This window comes from Thermothelomyces thermophilus, chromosome 1, assembly GCF_000226095.1.
Source record: "Thermothelomyces thermophilus ATCC 42464 chromosome 1, complete sequence".
Lineage (NCBI taxonomy): Eukaryota > Fungi > Ascomycota > Sordariomycetes > Sordariales > Chaetomiaceae > Thermothelomyces > Thermothelomyces thermophilus.
This window is the reverse complement of record NC_016472.1, coordinates 218327-236523: the sequence shown is the minus strand read 5'-3', so window position 1 is coordinate 236523 and position 18197 is coordinate 218327. Positions and strand designations below refer to the sequence as shown.

Here is an 18197-nt window from a genome sequence, read left to right as displayed (position 1 = left end):
CAGGTTATGAAGCCCACTGATCCGCGCTGCATTGCGCCCTCTGGTTCGCTCGAGTCCCTGCAGGCGGCATCTGGACCGTCTTTGAGGTGACTTCGCTTGGTCGTCTCTCAGCCAGGGACGCGCGACCGGTCTCCTTGTCGATCCAGTTTTTTTCCAGGTGACCCTCATAAAAACTTGGTCTCCATCGAATGGTAACTTCAGCCGTGTCCAAACTTGCAATATCGTAGCGCCTGTTAACACGAAAGCTCAGCCCCGTTTGGTCCTCACCCGCTCCTGAGTACGGAATTCTTGATATGGCAATCGGAACCCCAGGTTGAGTGACCTACGGGTTTCCATGCAGCCTCCTCTTTGAAAAATACTACGCCGACGCGCTCTGGGAAGACGAAGGGATGTGTCGCCGACCATGCTGCACAGTCATCGCGTCTCTTGCCCCTGCTTTGCAGCCCTGAGCACTGGCCAACCACTACCGGTCCCCACCAGCTCCACTCGCAAAATTTGGTCCCGACGTTATTTGAACGTAATCAATTGAGGATCCACCGTCTCCCACTCTTCACCGTTAGCTTGCCAGTTCGCCATCTGAGTCCACATGACAACCTTGGTGGTTAGTTAAACGACAATGGATGGTTGCCGCCGCCAAAGATTGGACCTCCTATACGAAGACACCATTGAATCCCCAGGCACCCTACGCAGTGTACGCAGTAGTTATACGCGGTACGTTGTATACCCAAAGCGAAAGGCGCCCCATCTCCCACCGTTCGACTCGCGATTGTTGGTTGGTTGTTCCTCGAATGAACCGCATGCAGCTTGGTAGGCACACTAGAGCGGCAGAGCAGAGCGCAGAGAATGTGTCGAGATAGGTTCGCAACCGAGCGGAAGTTCGATCAAATGCCATGTCCCCCATAGCACCATAGTGCACAGCACAGTACATACGAATTCAGCCTACCTCCGTTCCTTTCTTTTCACGAGAGCCAAACAAGGATCGCAAGCCCAGTGCAAGTTTTGACGGGTAGCGATTGGCAGTGAAGCTGGGGGATGGAGACGGGGGAACGAAAACGGGCCAGGGAGCGACGACGGCGCCAAGTCACCTTGGGGCTACTGTGTACACTAATAGTCAAGGGCTTCGCTTGGGCGCCCGCTCCAGTTTAGCATCCCCGTCGGCATCTTCTTTCAGCCGCCGTGTGTGGTCCGATCGTTGTCGAGACCCTTTTCTTTTTTTCTCTCTTCCCACCCCTTTCTCCTCTCTTTCGCACACTGAGACAGCAACAGAGGTGCCGAGTGACGCCTGCCTTACGTCTGTTCTCGCACGCCGAGCTGGGGCAAGGTCATGCATTGGTCACGCGAAGCGCATGATTCCTCATAGCTGCAGTGCATTGAGGGTCCCGTGCCGCCCACGAGCGCCCCGAGGTGCATCTCCCTACCAAGTGGAATGATTGGCTTCTCTGGCTTTACGCGCTTTTACTCTTGGTGGAAGCTTCAGTGCTCGGATTGTTCTATCATTCAAGCGTCTAGCAGCGTCTCAGATCTTCAAGCGCCGGACGTAACTGTGTCACTAACGCCAAACGGGGGCAAGAACGGTAACCCGTGTACACTGTCCATACACTGCTGCAGTAGCTATAGTGTGCGCAGCAGGGCATCATTTCTGAGACTCACCGCTTGACTCCCCGGAACACAAGCGAAGAAGTGTTTTGCTGGTTAACTTACGGTCACTGGTGGTGTCGCAGCCTTGGCAGGCCCCTGCTGCAAGCTCCTGTCCCTGATCCCTCCACTTTCGACTTGAACCGTGCTCCCCTTAGTCCCGCTTCCACAAGTTCTCGCTACCAAGGCTAGATCTTGAAAGGTCGTGTGCTTTGAGCGGTCTTCTAGCTCTCATGCCCGGCACACACTAGAGACTAGCACGGATCGCTTGCAACTACATTGCGCTTGCGTCACTAGCAAGCAACTTCGGCACTTTGTACGGATTATTTCCCGCGGAACCGGGCAGAACTCAGCTCTTCGTCCCGAATAATGTCCTCCTGAGAGTCATTGTCTGGATGGAGATAAGACGGGAAGAGCCTGCCATGTCTCGGGGGCCAGACACGCTAGTCTCCTTGCAGGCTAGCGCGACTGGACTGTTGCTGATCCGGATCTTCAGCGTTTCCACTTGCGGGGTCTCACCGGAGTAAAGCTTACCTGAACCAGAAATACTTGACCGACAGAATGAAATCCCCTAACAATGCTCGGCAAGAGTACGGATTAACTAACAGCTTAAACTGAAGTGTGTGCAGCGACAACAGGTATGTACTGTACGAAGAGGCGCCGGTCATCCTGCACATACAATGCAGACATACTCTACATAGCACATGAGGTTGGCGAGAGAGAGCGCTGTGGCTCATACACACGGCGGCGGGGTCCCGGTGGTGAGTCTCTATCGAGGGATGGCGACATTGAAAGCTTGTCTGCCCGACCAAACTGTTGGCCAATTGCATCATCTCAGCGAGAATCGAGCACACTATTGTGTACACTTCTAACCTGTCACGCCTGCTCGCTCTGGCGACCTTTCATTCGCGGATGACCTGCCCGCTTCATCCCACCGCGGTATCGATAACGGGTGCTGTCGACCCCTCCAACGAGCCCTCCCAATACCACACACCACAGCACCCAACACGGCCAAGCGACGCGGGGGGTTGCTTTCTTGCTTGCGCTGATGAATGTTGGTTACATGGTTGCTAAGGCACTTCTCCGGTTGTACTAACATATACACACACATACACATACACGCACACACACACACACACACACACACATATACACGCACACATACACACACCTCATCCATACGGATGCGCTACTTTTCTTGTTCGCACTAGTCATCCCGCTTTGCATCACACAATCACACAATGCAGTACTCCAAGGTTAGATAGAGGTGAGTGGTAAAGGTTGGGAGACAGAGTGTGGGACAATGCAGCTCGTCTTGTAGCTTATCTTCCCGCAGCTACTAGCAATTGGACTGACGAGTAAGCTCAGAATATCAACGGGTTATATGCGCAAGTCCCAGTGGCTCAGTTATTAGGGGTCTTCTTGGGGCCTGTCAGCTTCCCAAACCAGTATACCTACGAAGTACGTCCGTACTACGTATGGTATCCCATACGGATTTACATACAGAGGGCGGGCAATGGGGGCCTCCCAACCCGGTACGGGACCGACACCATGTTCCACGTCAAACATGTCCTGACCTGACCGCTAACTCGTACCTTGTCGCTCAAGCCATCCCATGACAACTTCCCCCTGGCTGGACGATGCTTGGTGTAGTGTACAGACCCGACCTACTCATACTCCGTAGTACACTACGGATCCGTACATCGTATGGTTATCTGCCGACTCTCATTTGCCGCCACCACCATAGGCGGGCGCTGCTGCTGTGCTCGATGTAGTGGTGAGGAGGAGGGAAGGAGGGGCGGGGGAGGGGGACACAGGAAACGTCAATCTGCAATTGGCTTTGCCGACCCAATCGAGCAGCTCCGGGCAGCGGCACGCGACTCCGGCAAGCGAGGGTCAAGGTACAGACGGAGTAGGGGAAGTACGGATAACAGAGGGGAGGAGTTAGTGAGGTGGTGTTCCCGGTCGGCGTCCCCCGCCTTGCATATACAGTACTTGTCCGCTGCGCTAGTTTGTGGTGTGCAACTGTATAGGTAAGGTAAGTCATATTAACTAACCCCCACTGCGAATATTCCGTACTCTATTATACATACCTCACGCCTCATACGCACATGCATACTTCGTACATACATACAGTACCTAGCAGTTAGTTACTCTGTACAGTCTTCCATCTTATCAAGTGTGTCGACATATTGCGATAGGACGATGGGCCGCGGAGAAAACGAGCGGAATGGTGTGTGCGAGGTGTCGCATGGCAGCATTCATCCTCTTCCTCTATTCTTATCCCTTTTTTTTCTTTCGTTTTTTAACACCTTTTCTTTTTTCCCCCTCATCTTCACTTTTAATTTCCTCCTCTCGCGCTGCTCTTGCTGCTGCTACTGTACAAAACCTACGCTGGCGCTGCATGGCGAGACGGAGAGCAATTGCAGCCTCGACAGCTGCTTGGCGGCAGCTTGTGTTCGCATCGGTCCCTCCAGAGTGCCGTCACTAGTTATTTCACAGGGACTAACTAAACCCCGCATCAGAGGCATCTCTCGCCCTTTGCCGCCCTCTACAGAGTACCTTGGTTCTCTGGAGAGACACGCCGTTCGATTGGCGGTGAGTCACTCGTCTCACACCGCCCTCCCTTCACCCTGGTTGCTGTCGCAACAGGGGGCGGGTTGCCATGTGTTGAGGGGCAGGGGGAAGGCTTTCCCTTCAGGGGTACGGAGTACGGAGTAAACATTCCTTCCTTGTATGCCGGCAGGGGGGTTGACGTCAACCGGACCCTGGGTTTACCCTCCTGGCCAAAGTCCCCTCAATCAACAACAATATAGTCGAACCCAGGTCCAAGGGAAAATGTCAACATGAGATAACTACCATACTAGTAGGTGTTAATAGTAATATTCGCCCCTAAACGGTATAGGGCGTTTACTGACTTTGCGTATTACATCAACTGTAGCTTCAAGTGTTTCTAGTTCATTTTTCTCTTCTCTAGTGTCCCCGTATCGTTTAGCCCTGAAGGTCCCTGTCGCGTTCTCTTACAACGCGTTCCATTGGCATAAACTATTGCTGCTTTAAGGTCACCACCTCTTTCATCTTTTACGAGCAGTCGTGTTTATCCTCCTAGCTCGCACTGTGGTAGAAGTGTGACTTCTCGCCCAAGTCCTTGTTATGTTCCTGTTCCGTGCCTCGCCGAGTTGGTTTTTGAGGCTCTTGGTTCTTACGTCGAATTCCATCTAAATTATCAACTATGTTGGCGTACTTCCTGACGTACCCCAAAACACCCCTCGCCCCGGCTCTTTGTCATTATACGGGCGTTATTTACTATAATCGCAGAGGTACAACCTCTTCCTATATACCAATATAGACGGGTCAAGCCAAAAGATAAGTAGCTCTACTCTCAAATTTTACTATTTCTCATACGCGTACCTGTGCCACCGTTGTGAGTTGCCTAACTCAATTACACTGGCCCTGGTTCAGGTGTATCATCGTTGTCACCAATGGTGAGTACTTAATCCACGGTGGTGAGCCATGGTATTTTATCTCGGCAGGGGCGGCGCTTAGGCTCTGGCATGGCGCCGTGCGACATTGCCTTTATCTAGGGTTGAGCGTGGTAGGGCGACTGCCATCCGAACCGTGACGGCGGCAGATCTTGATTCACGGAGCGTCACGCGGGAAGCCGTAGATCTCTTGGATAGACGCCAGTCAACAGATTTGCTAGGACCGTTCTCTTGATTGTCTAGTTCACTCCGGCACCATTTACCCTTTGAAACCCACAGAGTTGTTCAAGTATTCCCGATCATTAATACCTTGGTCAACTGTGCCGTAACGCGGCTGAGATGGTTGCTAGATTTGGGCATCTAACGGGGAGTGGTGCTGATGAGAAGGAGCTGGCAGCAGTTGAGAAGAACCGGCATTCGGGGACCGTGTGAGTGTGACTCCCAAGTCTATTGTTCGCCTCGCTACAATAGGGGCGCGTTTTGTTCTGATCCACGTGCTGGTTTTCTAGCCACAACTGGCCTCAGCTAGTTCCTCCTTCTCTTCTTCCCCTTGTCCTCCCTCTCTTCTTCCTCCCTCTTTAACACTACCTATTAATCGACAATTCTTTCCCCCTACCAGCCCTTCTTCTTGAACTCTCCCGCACCGATTCCTCTTCTACTCATCAATTCTTGCACCCTTTTCACTTCCAATCCGTGATTGCAACATCCAGTCACACCTTTTAACACCCAGTGCCGGTCAAGCTCGCCAATTGCAAGGCATTCTCCTCGCTTTTCTTGCTTGTGCGCTCTCAGCGGCGCTTACTACGGTCAGGCTCACGAGGCCAACCAAAGTTGCTAATTACCCCGAAACTATCGCAGGCTTGGGAACATCTATCCTTGGCTGAACACTTGCCATTCATTGACCAGAACTACAACCCGAACAGGATCTGTGGCAGCTTCGTCAGAGATAATTAACTTGCGCCTGGCCGCTCACTTACTAAAAAGGAAGGTAAGTCTCGGCAATCTCTCCGAGACTCCTCAAGTTCCCTCACCAGAGAGAGAGAGGGAGAGAAAAAAAGAAAGGAAAGGAACAGAAGAAGAGGAGCTCCAGGGGCAGGAATTAAAGATAAGAAAAACGCCCTCAGTTACCTTTAGTACACACTGAAGGCAAGGTCTTTGCGAGCGAGACGCTGGATTCCTAAAACCCCCAATTGCTGCCTGTTGTGGCCCAGCCCCAGCACTTGCCCAACTTCCCTTTCCTGTTCTCTACGACGGTTCCTTCCCACTCCTGGTCTCTTTTCGGGGCAGGAAACCCTCGCGTTCTTGGGCCTCAACTCGCAGACACTGGAATCAGGTTACTCCGCCCTGTTCACTTGGCTTTTCGTTCGGCCTATCAAACCACCCCCGGGTCGCAATCAAGCTAGGAGGAGCCTGACATCTTCCCCTGGAACCCGCGCCCCTAGGCTTCACACTTTTGACAAGGCGCCAGCAATACCTCGTCTCCCTAAAGAGTTATGGCGCGCCGGAAGGGCAATGGCTCCCGGGCCGCGAGCGGGGAGGCATCTGCGGCCCCACGGTCCCGGAGACAAGGGGCATCAGCATCCCTGACTCAGGAGCCCAGGAGGGAGCCGAAGTCACAGCCAAAGCAAAAGAAAAAGCCAGCTGATCTGGACAATAGTCCGACAGCAAGGACGGAGCAGCGGCCTCGGGATAAGCCCAAGACTAGCGGCAAACCACGTCGCAGTAGGCAGCCCGAACCTGCAGCTGAGAAGAAGACGACCGTCAAAGTCGAGAGCCCGGCAAATGATTCAAATCTCCAACCCTTCATGAACGGGCGCCGAAAGGACAAAAACGCGGCAGCTCCAGCACGCAACCCCCAGACAGCCAAGCCGGAGCCCCCTGAAGGTTGGTCTCGTCCTAGCCACCTGCAGGCCAGGAAGATCTACTGGCCGAGACATGCTCAAAAGACGGTCACCGACGGCTCTGAGGTACGTCGTTGCTGCCCAGCGAGTGCCACTGTGCCGTTCAAGAAGCTCACCTCGCTCCCGCAGTCCGGAGACATGGCAGCCCGTGCTGTTCTGCCTTGGGTCGTGGACCCCAACTATGTGAGTGTGACTGTTCAACCCACCGTCCTTTGCGCCTCCGTTCCTGTCCCCCGTGTCCGATACGCTGACCATCTCGGCAGCCTAAGCCATTGAATCGATATTGTGCCTTCAACTATGGCCGGCCGGCCTGGCACTCCTTGCTTGGCAAGGACATCGCAGAGCAGTTCCGAAAGGAGTTTGCGAGGAGCCGCAACCTCGAGTTCCGCCGGATCATGGACCAGGAGGAACTGAAAAATCTGCACCGAAAGTTCTGGAAAGTGGGCGAGCCGGCCACGTTCAAGGCCAAAATGGCGTACCCCAGAGACCGCGGCACGCCAAGGCTCTTCATTGTGGTGAGTCGTTGCGCTGGGTGACCCCCTCGGCGGCGGCGGCCTTGAGCTGACACCGTCTCAGTCTTCGGCCTCTGACGACGATGCTGGCACGATAAACCCAGCCAACGATCAGTCCGTTGTAATCCGACTTCTCCAAGTCACCGAGCTAGCCCAGAGGGTGCTCAACTTCATCAGCCCGAGCATCGGCGACATCACCGCCCTGGCCATGACGTGCAAGCGCGCGGCCGCATTGACGCGTGCGAGCTATGTAAGTGCTGTCTTGCCCATCGTTCGGACCAGTCTCTTCTTCTGATGGGATTGCTAACGAGAATGGCCAGGACTTTTGGGACTTCAACCTTGGCTCCTTTCCTACCGACGATTATGTCGAGAAACGAGACGGTCGTGACCGCGTCCTCCAGGGCGACGGGGTTCGGTCCACCACCTTGATCATCGCCCCGGCATCGGACGAGCCAAAGAACCAAGAGAAACCTTATATGGCTGACTTCAAGAACATGCTGCGGCTTTGTAAGTGTTACCTGTCATCTAACCGTTGACGCCTGCCAGGGGGACTAACTGGATGATGCCGATAGGCGTCGCCATCACCGAGATTCCATCGACCTTCTCTTCCATAATCATCGACCGGCTCCAGTTTTTTGACCTCGCCTTGTTTGAGATGATGGTCAATACCATGCCGAACCTAAAGGTGGTCACCATCACCCGGTGCCCTATGTTGGACGTCACCAAGTTGAGACCGTTGCTGGAGCTCATCAAGCGCCACCCGCTTCGCTCGGGCACCGGCAAGGGGTCTCGCGATCCCCCCGACGACTCCTGGACTCACAAGGCTGCACAGAGCCCACCTCCCCTCGTGCCAGCCACACAAGTCGATGCTCCACAGGGATGGGGCGAGTCGCCAGAACGGGGCGCCAAAGCATACATCCGCCTCGACTTCTTCCCTTTCTTTTTCCACGGGCCCCCGTCTGGTCCTCGTCTGGGCTCCTATGGGGTGACACATAATGAGCCAACCTTCAATACCCCCAAGGCCGTCTTCGCCTTGATTCTGCAATGCCAGGACCTTGCCAAAGAGGTCGGCTTGGACCTGCTCAGCGACAGCTCCTCCTTCTGGAGCTTCATCCGTCAGCTACCTGGGCCGGACGTTCTCTGGGCTCTGAAAGCCCGGGAGGCCGTGATCACGCGTGAGCGCGAGCTCGCCGAGGGCAAAAAAACGAGGAAGGAAATTGAGAACGACTTCGCCGACGACCTTACTGCCGCTCTGACAGGCGACAACCAGAAGCATCCAAAGGTACCCCCCGCCATGATGAGGTACCTGCCTTCCAGCTTTGAGACGAAGGGCAAGTACTGGCGCCAACAGGAACGGTGCGGAATGTGCCGCTTCACCTACCCGGTCTCCCTCTTCCCCCTTCGGCGGGACGCCTGCTGGAGCTGCAAGATGACGCTATTCGTTCTGAACATGGAAGACAGCCATCTCCGGCTCTGGCAAGAGACGGCTCTAAAACATTGGCGTATCGGCCTTGACCCGGCGTCGGATAAGCTGGACCAGCTGCTCGCAAACGGGCCCGTAGCTCTGTCCAAGGCTTTTTACGAAGTGCAGTATGCGGACTGGACGTGGGAATACTTTCTCAACTTTGCCCCGGAACCCGACCTTGGCCCCGAAGGGAAGGCCAACGGCAACGCATCCGTGGATGACTGGGCGACAGGTACAGAGCAGAAGGTTCCGTACTGCCCTCCAACCCCCAGGAGTCTCGACCCTACTCGCGCTTCACTGGCCCGCTGGCGGTGGGCCCATAGTCCGGCCACCAAGGCCTTCGATTACAGAGAGGGCGGACCGCAGCGTGCACACCCCTGCATGTTCCCGTTGAGCCCTTCGAACGTTCAGGACTGTGACTTTGGCGCGGAGGAGAAGGAGCATTTCAACAGGCGCTGGGTCTGGAGTTGGTTGAGCGAGAATCTTCTCATCCGTGTCTTGATAGAGACTCGCCGTGAAACGCGCGCAAGAGGTGGCCACCTCGAGCGACCAGACGTTGACGAAAGCAACCACCGGCATCCGTTTATTCAGAAACAGCTGGATCGCGCCCGCCGAGATCCCGCCTGGCGCGCCGTTGTCCGCGACAGGGAACGGCGTCTCCAAAACAAACAAGACAAGACCGTGTACATGGATCAGCTCGCCCACGTCGAAGACTGCCTGCACTCCATGTCGACCCTGGCTCGCAAGCCGTTCAACATTGACAAGCCTATTCCCGACCCGGCTCTCGACCGGGCTGCATACAAGAAGCTGCTGGAGGAAGAGTCCCGCTTGCCCGGCTATGGCTTCAGAAGGAACGGCGAGTGGCAGTAACTTATCACACCGTCATGAGTGTGCTAGTGCCGGTTTGGTCCAGCGTTTCTCCGTCTAAACCGGCGCTAGCACAACGTTAACTCCTCCGCATGCGGACACAACATCAACAGTATTTTCAAGCTTCTAGCCTCGACCTGGCAACGGTACATGCCCTTTACCCTCTCGCGGGGAGGTATTCAGGATGAGCCACGAAAAGTTTCGGGGCAACATGGGACCGACCCATTTGGCCGCCTTCCTTTTCCAGTGGCGCGCGAACTTCATTTTCCTTTCAGTTTCTCAATTCCACTCATTGGCCGGGACCCGTTGATTTTCCTTTCTTTCGCCTGGACGGGACGGCTCTTTCTCCACCGAGGTGGACAGTATTCTCTCCCGTTTTCATGGACCTACGGCCTTGGTACACACGCGGCTTTGGAAAACTCTGGCGTCGTGCTTCCCAATCAGCTGCAGCATCGACATCGGTGTTGAGAAATCGGTACAAGGCAGGGCACACATTGCATCATAGCATGGCATGGCATAGCATAGCGTTGCGGCAAACCTGGATGGCCTGGAGTACTGGAGTATCGAGACTAATAAGTTGCGACGGCGGGACTACCGCCAGCACGGATGGATAGGCAGACTGGACAGACGGTAAACTGGGGGCGTTGCGAAGGACATGATTATTGGGACGGCGTTTGTTTTCGGTCTGCGCGAGTGGGATACCCCACGGATCCACGATCTTTGGCGGGAATTGGAGAAATGCCGTCGCTAAGATTTCGACAGATTTGCACGCTCACCAAGTCGTTTTTCTTTTCTTTTTTTCTTTTTTTCCTTTTCTTTTTCTTGTCTTTTTTTTTTTTTTTTTTTTTTTTTTTTTTTTTTTGCGTTGAGTTTCCCCCTCACCCCCCCTCCTTTTGCCTACACAGGGCAGATGAGCTTTAATTAAGTCTACTGCAAACGGGCAGATAATTAAATGGCCCTTCATCGACGTAGTTTGTTTGACCTTGAGAGGCGACGACTCTGACAATAGCTGCTTGTGATCACTGCGGAGGAGCAATTTGCTGCCTGTGAAGCAAAGGAGATAAGAGTACGGACGAACTATATAATGTAACTGGCAAGTATCTCTCCTCTCGATATATGGCCGGGCAATCGGATAAACGACAAATATAGTGCAGAAGTGGAGTATGACTTTCTCAAGTCTCGTCACAATACCGATAATTTTGCATCTGAGAAATACAGCCTCACAAGGCAGCCGAGCAAGCGCCGTCTATCGTCTATTATTGACTTGTACAAACAAGATACATATATCGTCCCCAAGTCTCGTTATTGTACAGGCACATACGGAGTCGCATATACACATATATACTACACACACATCACATACCCAGCTCCAGCTCTTAGTGACCTGCAGCCGGGGAAGACGATCCGTCTCCCTTGTCCTTGTGCCCCGACTCCTCCTGCTCCTCCTGACCCGGACCGTGTCCGCCCTTGCCCGTAGCGGCAGACAAGCCGACGACGTTCTTGAGGGTCCCAAAGCTCAGACAGTCCCCGATCCTCCTGGTCCCCCCAAACAGCATCACCAGCCGCTCGACGCCGCAGCCCCACCCGCCCGTCGGCGGCAGCCCGCTGCCCAGGGCCTGCACGTAGCTCTCGTCGATCACGACCGCCTCCTCGTCGGCCGCCGCCGTAGGGCTCCTGACTTGCTGGGTCGGAGCGAGCTTGGCAAGGGCCTGGTCAACAAACTTGCTCCGCTGCGCGAACGGGTCGTTCTCCTCCTCGTACATGTTGGCCAGCTCGCGGCCGGCCACAAACAGCTCGGTGCGCGCCGACACGGCCTGGCCCGTCCGGGGGCAGGTGAAGGACTTGGCAAGCGGCGACAAGCAGACCGGGTGGTGGGTCACGAAGAGCGGGCCCCCGGCGGAGAGCGGCTCGATGTAGGCCGCGGCGAGGCGGTCGAGGAGCTGCGGCAGGGTGTCTGCCGACGGGTGGGACGAGCCCGAAGAGTCGGACGAGTCGGACTCGTCGGACGGCTCCAGGGAGACGTTATGCTTTCTGAGCAGGGACTGGAGGTCCGCGAGCGCGGTCGGGCTCGTGAGGTCCGGGAAGGTGAAGCCGAGGGCGGATTCGAGGGTGGGGATGAACTCGGCCTGTTGAAAGGGCCGTTCAAACGGAGTGAGGTCGATGGGAGGGAGCGAGGTGAGCTTGGTGGCGATGAGGCCCTGGCAATGCGCGGCCACGCCGCGGATGAGGTCCTCGGTGAGGCGGATGAGGTCCTGCAGGTTGGCGTAGGCGTGGTAGAACTCGCAGATGGTGAACTCGGGGTTGTGGGTTTGGTCGATGCCCTCGTTGCGGAAGGCAGGGCCGATCTCGAAGACGCGGTCTACGCCGCCGATGACGAGGCGCTTGAGCCAGAGCTCGGGCGCGATGCGCAGGGACAGGTCCCTGGATACCGCCTTCGCCGAGACGGTGAAGGGGCGGGCATTGGCACCGCCGGCGTCACCGGCCAGGATCGGGGTCTGGAACTCGACAAAGTCGCGCTCGTGCAAGAAATCGCGCAGGTACTTGATGACGTAGGACCGCAGCCGCAGGATGTCGGTCGTCCTGCGGTTGACGAGCATATCAATGTGACGATGCTGCTTCCGGGACTCCTCATCGATGAGCTTCGTGGGCAGCGGGACCAGGCTGGGGGTCAGCAGCTCGGGCAGATGGGTCGCTTGGATGGTGAGCTCGCCCGTCGGGGTCCGCGTGGCCCTGCCCCTGACGGATATGATGTCTCCCCTGCTGAGCAGCTTGGCGAGCTCCTTCAGACGGCCGACGGTGGTGCCGTCGAGGAGCTTGCCGAGGTTGCAGATGCCCTGGACGCGCTCAAACTCGCCCCTCAGGTCGATGAAGACGAGCTTGGAACCCGCGCGACGGATCGACTCGACGCGGCCGTGCAGCGTCACCTCCTCGTCGGCGACGTCGCCCTGCTGGATGCCGTCATACTTTTTGCGGAAGTCCGGGATGCGCATGGGCGGGCCATGGTGGCGGAGGCGAGGGTATTTGAGGGCATTGGCCTGCTCCAGCTCCTGCTGCCGGGCCAGGTGGAAGAAGCGCAGGTAGGCCGGGTTGGGCGGGCCCGCGGGCTTCCAGGTGTACGGGCGCAGGAACTGGAGACTCGGAGTTGGCCTCATCGCATCGTCTGGAAGTGCAAGCTCGAGGTCAGCCGGTCTTGCGCACAGCTCACATAAATGCAAACATCTCGAATTGAAGAGGAATGAAAGAGTAACACCACGAGGGAGGGAGAGCGAGAGAGTGTGTGTCAGAAAATAGGCAATTGCAATCATACGCGCAAAAACGCGTCAATCGCAGCGGTTCTGTAATATGCAATCATCATATCGGGCCGCTCAACTTGGTTTTCCAATGTATCAGAGATTTCTACTCACAATTGTCTGGTCTTCAATCTGCTTCAACTCTGGGGGTCTTTGTCCCAGGTTGAGGAAGAGAAGTTACAGCAAATTGGCAAAGCCCGAGCTCTAACTTTTTTTCTGCGCACGCTTTTAGGGACCCAGCAAATGCCCCACTCTTAACTATTGAATGAATCTACCTTCTCGGGCACACCATGACGAGGGCGCTTTTTGCTTGGCGCTCTTTGCTTGGCGCTCTTTGCTTGGCGCTCAGCGTCCCGTCTTGCCGAGAATCTCCCGGTCTTGGCATGACGAGCAAAACCGCTGCAGTTCACATCAAGATCCAAGAAATAACCTGTACGGAAGATCCAGCTCGGCTGCCAAAGAGAGAGAGAGAGAGAGAGAGAAAAAGCCGGACCCAAACAACAACAAAGCACGAACGAAAAACCCCGCGCAGCCAAGGTTACAACTAGGCCAGTGCAAGCAAACCTACGCCCTCGACCGCACAATAGCGCGCTCTTTGTTGTTTCTTTCCCTTCCTTCCTCAACCCGTCCAAAATGTCCTTCCTTGGCTTCGGCCGCCCCCAACCCACCTCGGCCGAGAAGATCGCGGCTGTCGAGAACGAGCTCAAGGTGATTGCCGAGATGCACAGCCGGTATGTGTAGCCGCCTTCCCTTCCGTTCCTTTCCCTTCCCTTCCCGGTTCCCGCTGCCTTATATGGGAAACCCATCACCACCACCAGCATCACCAACAGAACCAGAGCAACAAACAAAAAAATCTCATTCCTGGACCAACGCTGACAATAACCAAAAAAAATAAAAAAATAACAGCATGCTCAAGGTCTGCTCGGCCAAGTGCATCGACAAGACGTACCGCGAGGGCGAGCTGTCCAAGGGCGAGGCCGTCTGCCTGGACCGGTGCTCGGCCAAGTTCTTCGAGGCGCACACGGCCATCTCGGAGCAGCTACAGAAGGAGGGCGCCGCCCGCGGCTTCGGCGCAGGCATGTAAAGGGCCGCTGGGTGGGATGGGGCTGGCTTGGATTGAGCGGGCCGCCGTTCATACGGACGCGTTCGTTCGTGCGGACATGAGATGGGAATGATACCGAGCGTTGCCTTGCCCTCGAATGCATGACGCCTTCTGTCTGAGCGAGAGGGCGCGAAACGACAGCCGAGTCGTTCGAGCGTGTTTGTACAATTATGGAACGGGACGGGCATGAAACGTGCTATGTCCTGTTGTCCTTGGGCATTTTTGTTTTTCACATACGGTTCTAGGTCGGCAGTTACGTAGATACGCCGAGAGAGAAAACCGATGACGATGGCCGGGCGGCCATTGGTTCCAGAGCTATGGCATGTACAATAGAAAGAACCGACGCACACATGAGCAATTAGAGAGCTCCGGCGTGACCACCAGGGGGGGCCGGCATGGTAATATGGTATTTCTTCTCTGCTGGCACGTTTGGCTCTACCCGCCTCTGCCCCGGGAATCTCCAAACACCCGATGCGATGCCTTCTTCCAAGCAGTAACAAGCCCGACACCCGACAGATGCAAATCCCCTATGTTTGTATTTACAACGCCCAACACCAACCGCCGTTCTGATCCCTTGGAGTATCCAATAGACAAAAATCTAAATTTACCACAACTTGCCGTCCTCACCGCGTGCCCTCCATCCTCGGAGGAACGCCGCTCGTGATGTTAGGCCCCGTCCCGATGCCCGTGATGGTTCTCACGAGCCAGTGCAACCAGCTCTCCGTCTCGAGTACTTCCTTCAGCTCCTCGGCGCGGCGTTCGACGTCCTCGACCTGCGCCTCAAACTGGGCGACCCCGTCCTCGACCTCGTTGACCCGCGATACGAGCGCCCCAATCTCGTATTCGAGCTTGGCCGCTAACATGTCGATGTCCTTGACCGTCTCGGCCAGCCGCGCCCGCTCATCCACCACCAGCTCGTTGCTGGTGTGCCGCGCACGCTCGTACGCCTCGTTTACCGCGTCGTGCAAGGCTTGCAGTTCCGTCTGCTGCTCCTCGAGACTGTGGTCGAGGGCTGTTACGGATGCCAACTTGCTCGACGTCCACGGGGCGAGGCCGGCTTGTATTTGCTGGAGGCGGGCGTACAGGTTGAAGGACAGCTCGGCTTGTGAGCGTAGGCTTGCCAGATCGTTAGAATCCGGCTTGGGATCGGTTGTTAGGCTGACGAGGTCCTCCCAGGAGAGGACCGCGTCCTCGGCCGCGCTGAAGGACAGCCGATGCGGGTAACGGGCCTCGTGGGGATGCGGGCGGAGGGAAGCGAGACAGTCGATGCTGTGCCGCCGCTGCAGCGACAGCAGCAGCCCGTCAGAGTTGCGTTCGATGGCCAGGACCGGCCCTTCCAGGTCACCATCGGCAACAACAGAGCCCGCTGCGGAGGCGTTTGTGCTGCGGACCTCCTTCCCTATACCGACAAGCGCGAGCTCCAACCGCTCCTTGTCGTCGAGTGTACGGTAGGGCTCCGCGAAAGGCTGGTCACCATTTGCCGCAGCCAACCGGCCGCCCGATTCGTTCGCACCCAAAGGCGGTCCTGCAGACGCCGGGCCCCCTCCCTCCTTGTCTTTGAGGATAGGAAGGTAGTCTTCCGGCCGGACTTTCCAAGAAAAAGCCTTGCCTACGGCCACCGGGCTCGTCACGGCAGCCGAGGACTGGGCCAGCGTCGCAATGCTCGGGCTCGAGTACCCGCTCGCGGCCGTGTCCGGGGTATCGTCCTTGGAGGGCCGGCTGACGTGCCCTCTCAGACCGCCCCCCACCGCATCTCTGATGCGGCCTAGCCCCGAGCGAGCATCGTTCACCTTCCCCGCGACGCTCTTGAAGACGGTCCTCCGTAAGGCGTCTCGATCGCCACCGGCAGTCTCTGCCGCGACCGGCAGCGAGTGCGTGGCCTGCAGGGGCGAGAAGCTTGCGGACGAGTCTTCGTTCCTCCTGAGCTCTCCCCCCTCCTCCTCCATTGGCGCCGAGTGCGTCCTTCTGCCCCCTCCCTGCAGGCCTTTCTCGTCTCTCAATTCTCTGCCGAACGCCGACGGCGCGTGGTCTTGCTCGTCGCCTTGGAGGGTCCTTCTTGGCTTCCCGTGCCATAGCCATTTTGGGCGCTCGCCGGATACCAGGCTGATGACCTTGTTCAGGTCCAGTGTCTCGACGTCTCCAATGTTGGCCTTGTCACGACCGCCCACCATGCCTATCACCAGCTCGCCACGCTTGCCGCCGATTTCGGCCACGGTGGACTTGACGGCCTTCTGCACGCCCCAACCGCCGTCTCCTGCGGCCGCCTTGGCCGTCACGCTGTGCAGCTTGAGCAGCGTCTGCCGGTCCAGGCGGCGGGTCCTCTCCATCCTCATGGATTTCTGGAAGCTGCCGATGCCCTTCTTCATGCTCTCGACGTCGAAGGCGTCCTTGGACACGGGAGCACCCCAGTAGCTGAGCCGGTTCCTCGCTCCCAAGAGCGTGCCGAGAAGGGCAGCAACCGTAGTCGGTCCCAGGATGCCGTCTGTCGGTTCAATGTTGAAGTGCTCAGAGCCAATCGCGGTCCACCAGTCGTTGATAGCCGTTTCGGTGATGTCGCAGAGCAGGCCGTCGATGTACTCTTGGTCGAGCATGCCGAACAGAAAGAGGGCGACCTGGCACAGCTTCACGAGCTCGATAACGGCCTGGTAAAAGGGTATCCTGTCGCTCGTTTTGTACATTTGCATGAACTTTGCCTGGGTGGCCGAGGTGGGCTCTGCGAGCGTAAGGCCGGAGCGGCCCGCGCAGCCTAGTCGCTTGAGGTTTTCGTTGACGATGAACTCTCGGCGGTGTTTTCGTATGTCGCCCTCGGGGACGGGGATGACGGTCAGCGCCGAGGGGAAGCTGCTGAGATTGGTGACCATGAGCTCGCCGACTTCCGTCTCCTTGGGCCGTGCGTGATACTGGTGGATGGCCTTGTAGTAGACCCTCAGTCTCGGCGACCATTCCCTCTCGTCAGCGGGCACCTCCAGCACGCCGACGACGACGGAATGTCTCGGGTCGCCAGTGTAGGCGGCAATGACGAGGGTGGGCGATTGGCGAGAGCACGCCCACTGCTCGACAAGGTAGAGCTCGTAGCCCGGGAGGACATGTCTGCGCTCGACGACGCTCACCGAAGGATCTTCCTCGAGGAACCTGCACAGGCCGTGTCAGTCGCGGGGGGGTTGAATTGCTGACGGGGCGACGGGGCGACCGAGAGACCAAGACCTACCTGAAGGCCACGGGATCCGGGAGGACGATACGACGCCGGTTCGTGTTCGGAGGAGGAGGAGGGGCAGGCACACTGCCCATGGCTGCGTCATCTGGCGTTTCCGGCACGGCGGACCTTGCACTTCTTTGGTAGGAAGCTTTCCGGGCCAGCGTCAACTCCTCTTCCCGGTGCACCCTCGGGTCGACGGCGGTCGGGAAGGGGATGCGTAGCGACATGGTGTTAATGCTCCGTCGACGTCGACGGCCGCCTCGACATTGCGGGGACCCAGGAACGGCTGGCTCGCCCGTAGGACGGCATCCATGTCAACAGCAGGGACCACGTCTCAGGCCCATCGTGGGGCCGACCGGGGCCTTTGGGGCGGTGAGAATTGTCGGCACGGTGGGAGCGACACGTTGACTTCCGAGGACGGTTGCTCAAAGCCCGGGAACTTTGCGGGCGGATTGCGGTCAGGAACGGTGGGATGGGTGGAAGTGATGCAAAAAAGTATGGAAGCTAGTTATGTGTGAGGTGGGTTACTTCGGCAGATTGATGTTGGCCAATCCCGAGGAACATGTAACCCGTACTGCAATCCGTACCTACCCTGTCTTAATCGATAACCTAGGGTACCGTACCTAAGGTATGTAATCCGTACTTTTGCGCTGGTGAATCCATAGACTGCCCATCCAACGATAGAAGACAGGTAAGGCACTGTATGTGTAGTGATCGGTAGTTACAGAGTATGAAGCATTACTACGT

At 56.8% G+C, this 18197-nt stretch overlaps 4 protein-coding genes across 4 annotated transcripts; 2 read left to right on the top strand and 2 right to left on the bottom strand.

The window, feature by feature from the left end:
• Positions 1–7612: 7612 nt before the first annotated feature.
• Positions 7613–9865, top strand: MYCTH_2054076 (uncharacterized protein; the record flags this gene model as incomplete). The annotated part of the gene is made up of 3 exons (XM_003658324.1): positions 7613–7780; positions 7851–8043; positions 8103–9865. Coding segments are annotated over 3 exons (2124 nt in total), but the record flags the coding sequence as incomplete, so codon positions are not given.
• A 954-nt stretch (positions 9866–10819) lies between these two features.
• Positions 10820–13354, bottom strand: MYCTH_2294054 (uncharacterized protein). The gene has a single exon (XM_003658323.1). The coding sequence runs from the start codon at positions 13012–13014 to the stop codon at positions 11239–11241; it is 1776 nt and encodes a 591-aa protein (XP_003658371.1). The 5' UTR covers positions 13015–13354; the 3' UTR covers positions 10820–11238.
• Positions 13355–13785: 431 nt separating this feature from the next.
• Positions 13786–14236, top strand: MYCTH_2121955 (uncharacterized protein; the record flags this gene model as incomplete). Its single annotated transcript, XM_003658322.1, has 2 exons — positions 13786–13883; positions 14059–14236. The coding sequence occupies 2 exons, from the start codon at positions 13786–13788 to the stop codon at positions 14234–14236; spliced, it is 276 nt and encodes a 91-aa protein (XP_003658370.1).
• A 189-nt stretch (positions 14237–14425) lies between these two features.
• MYCTH_2294051 (uncharacterized protein) lies at positions 14426–17815 on the bottom strand. Its single transcript, XM_003658321.1, has 2 exons — positions 17463–17815; positions 14426–17386 (listed from the first exon to the last, which is right to left on the bottom strand). Exons 1-2 carry the CDS (start codon positions 17675–17677, stop codon positions 14878–14880), a joined length of 2724 nt encoding a protein of 907 aa, XP_003658369.1. The 5' UTR covers positions 17678–17815; the 3' UTR covers positions 14426–14877.
• Between the last annotated feature and the right edge of the window lie 382 nt (positions 17816–18197).

Coding starts and splice junctions, on each gene's coding strand:
- MYCTH_2294054 (XM_003658323.1), bottom strand. CDS start 13,014: ATGAGGCCAACTCCGAGTCTCCAGTTCCTGCGCCCGTACACCTGGAAG.
- MYCTH_2294051 (XM_003658321.1), bottom strand. CDS start 17,677: ATGTCGCTACGCATCCCCTTCCCGACCGCCGTCGACCCGAGGGTGCAC. Junction 17,387..17,462: donor CCGGATCCCGTGGCCTTCAG/GTAGGTCTTGGT, acceptor CGGCCTGTGCAG/GTTCCTCGAGGAAGATCCTT.